Source organism: Trachurus trachurus (genome assembly GCF_905171665.1).
Source record: "Trachurus trachurus genome assembly, chromosome: 7".
Lineage (NCBI taxonomy): Eukaryota > Metazoa > Chordata > Actinopteri > Carangiformes > Carangidae > Trachurus > Trachurus trachurus.
The window spans coordinates 16,692,346-16,706,236 of NC_139901.1; the positions used below are offsets into that span (position 1 = coordinate 16,692,346).

The 13,891-nt window shown below is 39.3% G+C and overlaps 1 protein-coding gene across 1 annotated transcript in view; it reads right to left on the reverse strand.

Moving 5' to 3' along the window:
- cntn3a.1 (contactin 3a, tandem duplicate 1) overlaps nt 1–13,891 on the reverse strand; it is a gene marked incomplete at both ends in the record, with an annotated part of 67,113 nt that overhangs the window by 11,721 nt on the left and 41,501 nt on the right. The window contains 3 exons of the mRNA XM_083974713.1: nt 2,303–2,430; nt 8,462–8,612; nt 12,388–12,520. Coding sequence (XP_083830839.1) covers nt 2,303–2,430; nt 8,462–8,612; nt 12,388–12,520 — 412 coding nt within the window. The remainder of the gene's footprint in view (nt 1–2,302; nt 2,431–8,461; nt 8,613–12,387; nt 12,521–13,891) is intronic.

Below are 13,891 nucleotides of genomic sequence, written 5' to 3' on the forward strand. Positions count from 1 at the left end.
AAGTGAGCATTTCCCTGTTTATTCTCTCCAGAGTGTCTGCAATATAGATAGGTATTCAATTTCGGTTCACTTGCTTTTGTTTCTTTATGTATTTTATATTATCAGAAAGAATTGCAACAAAACAAATCTGTCCCAGATGTTAACCAAACAATATAAATTACTTTACAGTCTGCTAGGGAGCTGATATTGCATCTCTTTCAGAGACTTTCATAAATCAGAGCACAGCCTTACGTTCCACTTAACAACAACAGCTACAAAATTAAAGAAACAACCAAAAGGAAACACTCAACCGCTACTGCAGGTCAGAAGTGAGCCGATAATTTGGCTTTGTTTGTGCAGAGACAAAATACTCTCCCATTTCATCCTCAGCATGGTGTGCATCAACATAATCTTTGGTCCCTCGCAGCTGGGTGTCTCATTCAACAGCAGTGCAGTGCAAAGGCTGGGAGACCCATACACCCGTCCACTGTAGATTATGCATGCATGTCATAAGCATCTAATGGACAGGCGAGCCAATGCAGCATGTCAGGGGGCGTAAAGGTCTATATTCAGCTCTGTCAAAACAGGCCAGCTTGTTTATCTTGTTTATCTCTAAAGGGAACTGACTGGTCATGGTAGTGCATTCCAGGTGAGTGTTAGGGAAAGTTTGGCAACAGATGCAAAATAAGAAGAGCAAAACTTTCTGCTTGCAAAGCTGTCATGCTTGATGCTGATTTCTTGTTATAGACTAGAGGGCAAAACCACAAATTGGCTCCCTCATCCCCTACAGTTTGCTCTGTACATGACAAGTCTTATTGTGTAAATCTATGGCCTAATGAGAAGATGTTTTTAAACAGGTATAAAGAGCAGTTTTCACTCTATAGACCTCAGACAGAATAATATGGACTACAATATATACAGTACATATTTCGGTTGAATTAGCATATGAATTGCAGAAATGCGTTGTTATCCTCAGTGAATGGAGCAACAAAAACTGGCTCCTTTAAGACCAAGGAGATGGTCATTGACTTTCAGAGGTCTAGGGCCACTCTTTAGCAAGTCAACATACAAGGGAAGGGCACATTTATGACACACACATTTTTAATGTAATGCACATTTATAATTACCTATAAATACCCAGCTGAGCATCTGGACAGTAAATTGGACTGGTCTCTGAACACGTGCAGAATTTACTAAGAGGTGCAGAGCCGGCCTTTTCCTCAGGAAGCTCAGGTCTGCAGTTAAATCATCTCATCTCATCTTTTCTCATCCCATTCCACTACAGGACTGCTATCAGACTGTACAACACCTCAGCCAGAGGAAGTGGCTCATGAATGAAATCATATTGTCATTATTATTATGAACGAGAATGAGGAATTAGAGAATGACCCTGCAGATTACCATAGCATTAATTTAGTTATAGCCCTTATCAACAACAAAAATATTTACTGTATGCATGTAAAATCTAGTTTTACTAAATGCTAGTACTTGTGCAGTTGAATCCTTCCACCTTTGATGAACATTTGAAACGCACATAAATGTACAGTATATAGTGAATAACAGCTGCGTTGGTTCGTGTAAAAAGGCTGAGGCAGAAAAAAACCCCTGCAAATTGGGCTTCTATGCAAGCAAATTTGCAATTCAAAAAACTTGTGAAGAGGAATCACCAAAAGGCATTTTAATAGAGCACTGTTGTTGACGCTGCTCTTTAGAAAGACCTAGAAAATTCATTGCACTGCAGAAGTGTGTGATTTAAATGGATTGAAATCTTAAACAAACCGAGCATGGCTATGAGCTACTGTGAAAAAAGAAGTATGAATTAAACATTGAGGCGCATGAATGCAATAAGCCTCTTGTCTCACTTCCTCCAGCCACTGCCACTCAACCAGCTGGACTGTGTGTGTGTCAGGTACGAAGAGGCTCCTAACAGCAACTCTGCTTTTTACTGTTTGTTCATCAAGTGTGCAGTGAGGGTCAGTGTTGGTACATTTAATTCCTTTGCCGTATGTCCCTCCAAAATACTGTCAACCACAAATGATGGGTTAGTTTATTACAGGAGCTGGGTAATAAAACCTGCAAGGGGTCCGGTATTCAAATGGATGACACAAAAGGGTTTTAATAAATAAGCACTGTACTCAACCCCATCTTAAAGACATAAACCTGGGGATTACCTTCGCTCTGTATTATGTACTGTATGGCACAAGACCAAAGGTTGCCAAGGTAACAGCTAATTGGCATGAAATAAATTATAGACAAGCAACATCCAGCTACCATTTAGAGTATATCCACAATGTCTGAAGTCAAGTCAAGAAAATAATCTTACCTTTAACCAAAAGGCTGCCAGCACTGCTTGCTACTCCAAACTGGTTCCTGGCTACACATGTGTAGAGTCCAGCATCCATTTTACTAACATTGGAAATCCGAAGGCTCCCATTATCCAACACAGTAACTCTGTAGGAATAAAAAGGTACAAAAATATATATATACATACGTACATCTGGTGGGTTGACAGCTTTAGGTTAATAAAGTCACTGTAAAGCACTACTTGTAGAAGCTCACGTGGCGGTCACTTTATATTCAACTGGCATGACAATCTTTTCTAAATGAGCAAGTCCAGTATCCTGTAGCATTTAACTTTAGCCCGATCTCAGAGAATTTTAATTGGCTTCTTGAGCTTCAGAGTGACAATAGGAGAAGCTCAGTGTGGGGCAATACAAGTTTCACCTTCAGTCCATTTTCATTTCACTAAATCCATCTATGAGCCATCTGAGTCACCTGTTCATATCTACATTTTTGTACTTTTAAATGTGAACCAGAGCTGCAATTGCAAATATGTTTTGTATGAAATGGAGATGAGATCATATTTTTTCTACTAAAGCAATAAGAATATTTGGCAAATTTTAGTCCCAAATACTGTAGTTGATGCTGATAAAACATTGTTGTCTGTTACCAAATTGATAACAGAGACAACCTAAACCTTTCAGGAAATGTTTAACTCCTAGCGCTTGGTTGAAGGTTCAGTAAGTATTGCAGTGTAGTATAATACAGAAACAAGTCCACAGTGACTTCTTAATAAGTAAAACAATTTTTTCTTAGCCTTAACTAAAATGTCTTTTACATTTGACCACAGATGGGACTGCAAATCTCTGATAGTTGTGCGGTTCATACACCCACCATCCACCCAAACCACCTCCTGCTAACTGCTCTTGTTCAGAAATGCAAATACTCTATTTAATTAAAAAGGAAAATAAAGAAAAAACGAACATAATCCATCCTTGGGTTTGCATTTAATAAAAAAGATATCTGCTGGTCCTTGTACATATATGCTATAAATGTAATTTCTAGTGCTGTTTGTCTGTTATGCGAGTGCTGGAAGAGCAATATGAGGGCACAAAATGTTATGCTGAAAAAGCTAAACCTTAAAATGTTGATGCCCCCTCCAGGAGCACTGAAAAGATTTGTGGGGGATGAGTTCTTAAAAGCATGCCAGTGTCAACAAGGCCTTGAATACAGTGTGCACAGGAAAGGTGCACAAAGGAAATATACTGTACATAAATCTATTCATTCTGCCCCATTTTGTGCAAACTCAAGGATAAAAGAGGATAAAAGAAAGAACGCATTTGATTGGGAAACTTGTTTGATGAGATGCACATATGCCTGAGACATTTAAATACTTAGTTAAACTGAAATGAATGACTGGGCCGTGGGTGATTGAGGCACACAATGAAAATACATTCGTGGCTTGATTAATTCTGTTTACCATGATGCCGAAAAAAGCATTCCTTTACTTTGGTGAAAAACTGGCCACATGCTGCACAGAGTACTCAGATTAAAAGCTAAAAGGGATTTATTCATGTTTTCAGCACTGCAGACAGTGCAACAACAAACATTATCAGATATCACCAGTACTAGCTTGGTATAATGTATCACTAAATAATTCATTTTTAATACCTACTGTTCATGTTTGATGCTTTTGTCTTTCCTGTTAACAAGGCATTCCAGCTGATTCAGACAAAATCTTTTTCTCCTTTGATCTCTGTAATTACTGGAGGTAATCTATCACAGCCTGTAAAAGACAGTGTGACTGAAGTTTTTGCTTACTTCCTGGATTTTGCCTGTTTCACATCACTGAAAAATGTTTCCCAGCACTTCTATCATGCTTTGAGGGGTTGCTATTTGCTGTCTTTCCATAAACTTGGTTCTACTGTAAAAGTAAATAGACTGAAATAGTTTCAATATAGTGTGTTTCTCACTCACAGTAATGTCAGCAATAAGTTGTTACTTTAGACTGACAAACCACTTTATTTTATTAAGTATAGCTCAGGTATGTGTTCTTCATTTTTGGTCACCAGTCAGTCTGATTAGAATTGTAATTTACAGTTTTGTTATCTATTTGTTAAATAAATATTTCATTTTGACATTTTCTGTTTCTTTATGTTGTGTCAATTGGACCTCTTGGTCACAGTTCACTTTAATCGTTCTCTGATGATACACATGTGAAAAAAATTCTTTGAAATCCAGAGTCTCAAAAAAAAGAAAAAAAGATATTCTAAAGCTTTTTATCCAAGACAGGATACCTCTTGTTAACAGTACAAACATGTGAAAAATGTATTTGAAATTCAGAGTCTCCAAAAAGAAAAAAAGATATTCTAAAGCTTTTTATCCGGACACCTCTTGTTAACAGTACAAGGATAAAAAAAATCTAATAACATGGCTTCAGAATATTCATACACCTTCACTTTTGAGCACTTTATTATGTTCTGGATTTGAATTGATGACATTTTTGCCCATTAGTCTTCCCATTAGTCCACTCAATAATTAATAGTGATAAAATGGATGAGCATGTTTTCCATATAAATCAAAAATATATATATATATTTTATTTCAATATGAGTTACAGTATCATTGCTAAATATTTGTTGTGTAAATTCAGAGAAACAAAACAATAATGGAAGCAGGAACAGGAGACCTCTCTATATTGTTGCCATGTTGGAGTCAAGAATCTGCAATGCAGAGGTGTCCTTCAGCAACACTAAGTATATCAGCTCAGATCTCCTGACGGGGGGTACGCATGAAGAAAAGTCCCTACAGGGATCAATAAAATATCACACTGTTAAAAGTAAGTTCCCTCGAGCCAACAAGACAGCCACTGATTGTTCAACTAATAATTAATTTGGCCTGATTATTACAAAGTTATTACAGACCATTAAGCCTCATGAGCACAGATTAATATTTCATGGCGTGAAACAGTTGTTTGTCTAATGCCAGGGCTTAGCTGACAAAAGGACAATATTTATGATAATTCACATGTGCTGGGATTTCGTCCTTGAAAAGTAATTTGTCAAAGAAAGAAACTTAAATGTGTTATTGACATTTTTGATGGATGCAAAGCAGAAAACGCTCCAGCTTTTCACCTCTTTTACAAATTCAAGCTACAGTGGAAAATCTATCCACAGTTAATTCCTTCAGTCAGAAAGGTCATGCCAATTTGATCAAATTATATCCAACAAATGTTTGATACTGTCTTTCAACTGTGGTTGTAGAACAATTTCCTGACCACATTTGAAATTAATTACCCCACTTATGAATGCCATGCCCTGCAAATCCTCACTAGTAGCTCCCATCTTATCTTCTAAAGTGCACATGACGGTGTAATGGGGTTGAGCCAGTGTCTCAAAGAAGGACTTGAACACTCCTTTCTAAAAGATCCCTTGAAGGCAGTCTGGACCTCCCAAAATGATCAAAAATGACCTGTATCGCCTTAAAGGCTGGAAGAATTAAAATACATTAGCCTTCTTGACAGAGTTCATTCCCCATGGATATGGGGGTATATTCTCCTAACTGAACTGAGCCCTTCCTTTGTAATGGACTATAACAAAGAGTTATGGATATGAGATGTCACAGGGATAAGACTTGCCATTAAACTGTGCAGTAGCTTCCTCTTCACCCATGCTACAATAGAATGGTTCAGGATAAAGATGTAAGGAGCATTATCTGTCTGACATGCTCTCACTTCTTTCCCTCTCCTCTCAAACATTGCCCTGGAGCAATTAAGTATAGGGGAAATTTGTGGGATAGATAAAATCTTGAGCAGTGATATAGTAAACAGGCACTTTACCTCAACCTTATTGGTTAGTGTAAAATTGAGCTACTGGCTGCAATCTAAAAGCCTGCTGTGTCTCTCTCTGGTGTAACAAAAACTAAGAGACTGGAAATGAAAAACATTATATTTTAACCACTTAAATCAGATAGCATACAGTAATTAAGTCAGTATGTTACTGGAAACTTACACTCTCATCAAGTTGTGCTTAATTAATTCACTACTGATACACATTATGTTTTGCAAACATATCCGGGAAGATCTTGGTGTTTTAGAAGCAGGATTATAAATTGATTCACATTGCTTGTTAAAGCAATGCATGTCATTTTGCATAACAATCTTAAACACAGTGGTTCAATCAGGAGGTAATATTCCTAAGAGCTGTTTCCTATATCCATTTCACAGTTTCTGGCAGTGGTCAGCAGTAAAATTAAATTAGGGTAAGCACTATATCGTTAACCTCATAGCTTCCTTTTTAAGTGCACTGCAACCCTGTTATAAGGCTATCTTGTTATGCAAGCCTGGGATACGAGCCGATGTAGGTATCACCATTGCATGATTTCATTAACTAATCAGATCCTGCCTGTGTTCTTAGTTGATTTGTTCTCCCCTGCTCCAGATCCTTGAAAACATTATCCCTGGAAGATTAGAAGGAATTATGGGTATTTTAGTTGAGCCAGTGGGATGGATTAGTGATATGCCACTGCTGTAATAGCATTGGTAGCCGCCCCATTTCGATATGGAGGAAAGTAAATGCTAACGAGCCAGGACCGGGGGAATAGGTTTGCGAGAGATGCTGCAATAATGTCAAAGCCTAACATCTTGTATGCAGCTCACCCACTTCAGGGTGAGGCTGTAACGTTAAATCTCAAATGGGAAATCTTGCCTTTATGGGCACTACTGATATTGCACATTGCACTATAGATGCATTTTCCTTTCAGTACTTAAGAGGATGATAAATCTGCAAGCTGGTTCCAACATTTAACAGGCCTTTGCAACACATAATCTTGGTGCTGATTCTGCTGCTCCCCCCTCCAAATAAAACGTCTCTCTCCTGTAACCGAGATGTCTCAGTCTGGTATTATCATCTGTATTAACAAACACCTTTAGTTTCCCCACCATACTGTCTGACAGGAGAAGGTGAGACATGACTTCATGTGCAGCACTCCCACTGTGGCGAGGATGGATATACCAGAGGTTGCATATGGAAAAGCTGCTGAGCCAGTTGAACAATTAATCCCATATCAAATGAGAAATCTGGACCCCCACTATCTCACTGCATGTGCCAGCAGGTGTGCTTTTCTCCCTGCTGGCACATCCCTGTGAAAAATAAAGATGCTATCAAACACAAAGTGGAAATGCACGAGTGAGTCATTTGTGTACCTCACATACAACAATGCCATGAGAGATTTTCCTCTCAGATCCACAATTAAAAGTGCAGCAGCACGTCGGTGTGCCTTGGTTCATGCTCAGTGTTTCGTGAATGCGAAGCCAGGTGGTGACATTTCATAAGATGTATAGATTTCCTGTGACTGCCTGTGCAGACGAGTGTGGGTTAGAAACAGATACAGCGTATTTACACATCCCTACCTATGGGTATGTATCTAAAAGCTGGCCTATACCATATACAGTACTGTATGCATATCTTCCTATGTGATAAGACACAGTATGAATGCTGATAAGTCACTGATTAGACTGTACATCCTGCTGTTCCTTGACCAGCATTATATCTTACAGAGGTGAGGTGTTTTTTTTTTCTTGTCTGATTAACATTTGTTTTCTTTCTTCTACTCCTCTGCACCACACACGTATTGCATTGATCTGCACTTAACCTGATTTCTAATAAAACAAGGTGTCCAGCTAGTTCCCCTGGTGTCACCACCATCACAGAAGAATGTATGTTATTCAGCAGCAAGTCCCTGATCAGTCCTTCTGGGTATTTCATCTGCTTCCTGTGCGTCTCAGTGGTAGTCTGGATCATCCTCTGCCTTGTGCTTTAATGACTCTCCGGGCCTTACATGCTGCTAATGAGCTGATGGATCAGCACATCGATCCAAGTGCCGCAGTCTAGGAACAACCAATTACCTTAAGTAAACAGTGCAGAGACCAGCTCTGAGCACAGCCGGGAGAGCAAAGTAAAATGGAGTTCAGTGAAGAAATGCAGATAGCGGGGGGAAAGTGGTGAAGTGCAGAACGTGTTATGCAGCTCAGATTGTATTGTGTCACACTGTGTGTTCTTTGCAGTTTGTCACCATGAATATCAAGTAGGGAAAAAATAAAATAAGTCAATGAAGTGGTATTCTGCAGGTAAAGCAGACGAACTAAACAACTGTGGCCCTGTCCAACAATGCATTTACTGCTCTACACAAAGAAACCTGGTACCTGTGGCTCTCTCTCAGGGCTTCCTTCCCTTTCCTCCAGGAAATCACACCACGTGGAGACATCCTGGGCTTGCATTCGATCAGAATGTCGCCACCCTGTCGCGCCATAGTTTGAGCCTTCAACAGATTCTGTGAGAAGTCCGGAGCGATAGCTGATGGAAAGAAAAGAAAAATAGGAATGTAAGTATTTGTCTGAGTGAGACAGCAGCAGAAGAAAAAAACAGACAAGAAAGTTAAAATTACTGTCAGAGAGAGAGCTACACAGTGGGTAGGAGCCAATGAGGAAGTGACAGTGGAGAAGCATCCTAAATCTTGCAGGTCACTCCATCCATTAGGAAGGTCAGCCCTCTCATCCCTCCGTTTCCTCACACATAGACAAGTGCGCGCACACTGACAGGCTCACATGCTTACATAAATGCAGTAGAACAGTCATGGTAAAAGACATTTTATTTGAAAGAAAGTAGGTTTTCCAATTCCATGAATTTTCCTTAGAAGGATATTATGCATTAAGAATTAAGCCGTGGGGCTCTGAAGCAAAAACGAGAGAATGTAAAACGAGAGGGAGGCTTTGTTGCTGCTCCTTTAGGCCTTAATTACTAAGGCGCCGTCGTCTGGAGCTGTTTTGTATGCACACCGACTCAGCAGAAAGCTCTTCAAAGTGAACACGCAGCCTGGCGCCTGTGACATGGCTGAGCACTTGCCAACGCATGTCGGTGTGCGTGCATCTCCGGCAATACACACTATGATATGCATGTATTTATACAACGCACAAGGCGTCTCACTATTATTTCTTGACACTAAGTGCACAATGCCAGCATCTGCAATGACAGAATGGACAGATTTGTCGCACTTTTCTTATAACACTTGAGTGGGATTCATATGAACTCTTAAAACAAGAGTTAGAGAAGCTACAGTTTAATTTGAATCTCTTCATCCTCTGTTTTAAATGGATGCAACTAAATACAACATGTATTGTAAACATCCTCTTCTTTGAAGGGGGATCATTTTAAGTCAGTAAATATTTTTGGCTTGACTCTGCAACAGCTGGGCCAGTCCTACAATTACCATTGACCATGAGTGGCTGAGCGACTGACTGATGGAGTTTCACCATTAGTCAGCTGGCCAATTCATGGAGTTTCCACATTGATCTTTCAAAATGATTTGGCATAAACTGTTTCTATTAGGGAGGTGTTCAGAGCCTGTAGTGTTGACTTAGCAAATATGTTGCTGGATCCAGGGATTTTTTCAAAATAGTACCAAGTGACAAATGTCACAAACCATGGCTACTTTTCATAGAAGGGGGTCACCAGCAGGTGCTAAAGGTGGTCGAACACCTTTGACTAATAAATGAGCAAATATGAGGGCTCCACTTACCGATCCAAAGGGCATGGTCTGAAGTGTGTAGTGTCACTTTTTCTGTTTTTAGGGGGAAAAAACTGTCACTGCGACAGGCGCATGGTACAAAGGGCTTGTACTTAATCTTTTAATTATTCATGAATGTGTTTCAGCCATAACATCTAATAAACCAATCACAGTGCCATCTCCCCTTTCCTTTTAAAAGCCGGGCGCACTTGCACTTTTGGCGTATTGCTATTACTGTATGTGCAGTGCTGCAGTGCTTCACGCAGTTAGATTTTATTTGCGGTCAGTTGATAACATACTGTGACTGACCAGTGACTCCAGCCATGACACACACAAGCAGCAGCTCTGTGGACTTTGAGGGTCAGAGAAGGGCTGAGTGAATCAACATGCTTCTACTTTGAAATAGCAACACAAATCACAACATTAGAAATATTTGATGTTATATTATGAGAAGTGTGAATAAATCTTCAGTTCGTTATGTGACTGTGGAGACAAATTAAGGTGATGAATGAGAACTGTGTGAACCATCTGTCGGAGGGCTGCTTTGATGTCAATAGAAAATGTCTGTGGCGGGGGAAGTCCCACCGAGTGCAGAGACATCCATGATACATGAAAATATGATACAACGCACAACATGTCACAATTAACAAAGCTCTGACCTTCTGAGGCTGCAGTTGAAACACCCACTTGACTGATTCCAACACCTTAATGCATTTTAACACACTCAAGTGTGTAAGAGGCAGAGTGTGTGACCTCTGTGCACCCATGTATGTTGGCACATTTTACACTCCTGACAATGTACTCTAATAATAACAGTTAAATACTGGACGGCTGACTTAAGACCAGGTTTTTGCTGCAGGTCAATAGTGCAATTGCTTTCTTGCAAGATAGCAAGTTACCAACAACGTGCTTGACTACACACCTCATTTTAGGACCAACACGCCCATGGGTGCAAAGACAAAGCAAGTGTCAAGTGCAAGATAGGACTCAGATGAGCTGACATATGCGCATGCAGGCAAGAGAAAAACACCCTCCAGGCAGATCAACATACAATGTTATGGTGCTTATAATGTCATTGTTGCAGAGGAGGTTACGAAGCACTGATGTTCAGGAACACATAAAAAGCTCTACATTATAAATTCATAAAGGTTGTTATAAAAGCACATAATCAGCTCTACATATGATTAAAAACAAACAAGGGAGCAGAATATTTCTTGATGAGTGATGGAGAAATGTGCCTCCGGTGTCAGTCAAGTGTGTCAGAGTCTGACTTATCACTGTCAAATAATAAATATTATACAACCAACAAAAGCCTACACATAAATCAAAATAGTAAATTATTGCATTATTTATCAAGAAAATAATCATCATATTCGTTAACCATGGAAATAATAGGTAGTTGCTGCCCAACAGTATTGTGTATTGCTTTTACAGGTATGGTTGACCAAGTGAGGAAAATGTTTTCCTTCTCTTGAGCAATTTGCAATTAAAGATGTATTTTTACTGCTTCATAATCTTTCTTTAAAGAGGTTCAGAATGCAAAGTGTAGATTTTTATGCTCCCACTGAAGGGCAAGGACACTGTCAGATTAATCCTGTGACCTCTATTATAGAACAGGACATCATGTTGAGGAAATGCACATTCATAAATGATGAGAACTAATACAGTGGTGTCCAATATGGTCTCATATTGTATTCTGTGGATGAGAGGGATGAGAACTGTTTGTCATGTACAAGCCACACATACTGATCTGTCCAAGACATATGCATTTACATTAAAGACATTGGTATGTGCGGAAGCAAAGTGTCTTTAATACTTTATCAATGTTTTTCCAATACCTGCTTTTATCTCACCAGTGTGCAAGGAATTTAAGTTTGCATCTAATTTATACAGTAAACTAGACGAAGCTTAACTCTAAGTAATTATAGACTCAATTCATAACTCCACAGACACAGCAGATTCACTGCAGTTGATTTTTTGCTGGTAACTAGTTCAACCACAGTTTTGCTCTCATTCCCTGCAATTCTTGGTGCATACAGCTGATCTTCCCTAAACACACCTGTCAATTCAACATTCCCACCTGAGGACAGACCAGCACCTAGTGTGGTTACTTAATGATGAGGCAGGAACTATTGTGCACTTTTGGCAAGATCAGAAAAAAAGGGTTTTCCATGTGTCAGCTTTGATTCAAATTGATAAATGTACCCTGCATTTTGTACATGGTGGCCAGTCAAGAAAGAAAAAAAAGTTTAAGAGCACTGATTAAAAAAAAGGGAGAAAAGATTTTATAATCATTTTGGTGATCCAACTGGCAAAACACATTTACTACACGTTGCAGAGACATATGCAGTCAATGTTCTGCCAATATGACTGTGAGCGTAGGAGATATGGCCTCAGATATACACCTTTAATTATAGTGCTTGCACCAAGCTGACTGGTATCATAGTTATTTTGGCACATTTATCATCTTGCCAAAAGCAGTGTCTCCCATCTACAAGTGATTAGGGAGATGGCACAATCACAACTCCAGTAAATGTATTTAGAGCCCTGCATGTTTGGTCTTACCTACGACTCGTAGCTCAGCGTTGGTGAACACTCGGCCGTGCTTGTTCTCCGCCACACACTGGTACATGGCGATGTCAACCAGATTCAGGCTACTGATTGTCAGCACTCCATTAGTGGCCTGAATTCTGTCCTGCTAAAGAAACACACAGACACACACATGCATGCATTTAATACAGTGTGGCTCGAAATGGAGGCTGCTGTGCTAACCTGACAACAAACACGAAACAGGTTTAGACAGGGTGAGCAGTCAGCACAAAGTGTTTGAGTGGTTGCCTCTGGCATAGAAATAAAACCTAATACAATCCACCAATCCAATTAAGACCTCCTCTGTACTGGTACTGCTGTATGCGCCTTCTAATACTCAGACTCTTGGTTAATTACCATGTGATGAAAGCACCGTTATTACAGTCATGCTGTGTCTCTGCTTTGTCCCATTGTCCATGTTTCCAGACGCCTACATCCAGTGTTCACCATGTTTTGGCTCTTTGGTCTCCACCAGCTTTTGAAAGACATATCTTTGTCTCCAGCTTGTCACTAACTGTGTGTGTCTGTTGTTGTGGAAAGGGACAGTGCATGATGATTCATTGTGGTTATGTCGCCACAGAAACCTTTTCCACATTATACAAACAGTCATTTGATCTATTGCTAATTTATAATATATATATATATATATATATATATATATATATATATATATATATATATATATATATATATATATATATATATATATATATATATATATATATATATATATATATATATTGATTAGTAGAGCAAAGAGATAAGTCTATGGAAAAAGGAAGATAAAGTCCTCTGTTGCTATTCGAACAGGATACCACAGTAAGTGGCATTACATTCACATCCAGCATTCTTATTATAAAAGACACCGTCCTCCCTGGATGATCCTTTACCAACTCCGACATTGATCGCTCACAAGTACTGACACATGTTTATATAACATTACTATTATATAAACTGAACTAAAGTGCAAATGTTCTGGACTCAAGGTTTTCTGACATATGAGCAAGTTCAGGTTTATAATGTGAAAAAGAAATGCTCTATAAAGACATACAATAAAAGAGAATGGGTTACAATACACACACACGAGCGTGCGCACACAAACACACACAGCATGCAAACCCAAATTCAGCGAGTAGGATGTTCCACACTTCAGGTGCATAAACACTCACACCTCTGTCACCGAATTTCAAATGCATTCATTGAATCTGGAGTAAATGGCAACCCTGTGACTTGAGAGATCTAGTGGGTAGATAAACTGATGGCATGTCAGATATATAATCTGAAGTCAGACTATTCAGGGCTTTGTAGACTGGGAGCAAAGCCTATAAGTCAATCCAATAATGAGCAGGTAGAAAGTGGGGCTGTTTGAGAATTGGGGTGACAGTGGTCAAAATTCTCGTTCTTAGTCAGAGTACTGGTAGCTGCATTTTGAATGAGCTGAAGCTGCTGGATGGTTTTTGTACAGGAAGACCAATGAAAC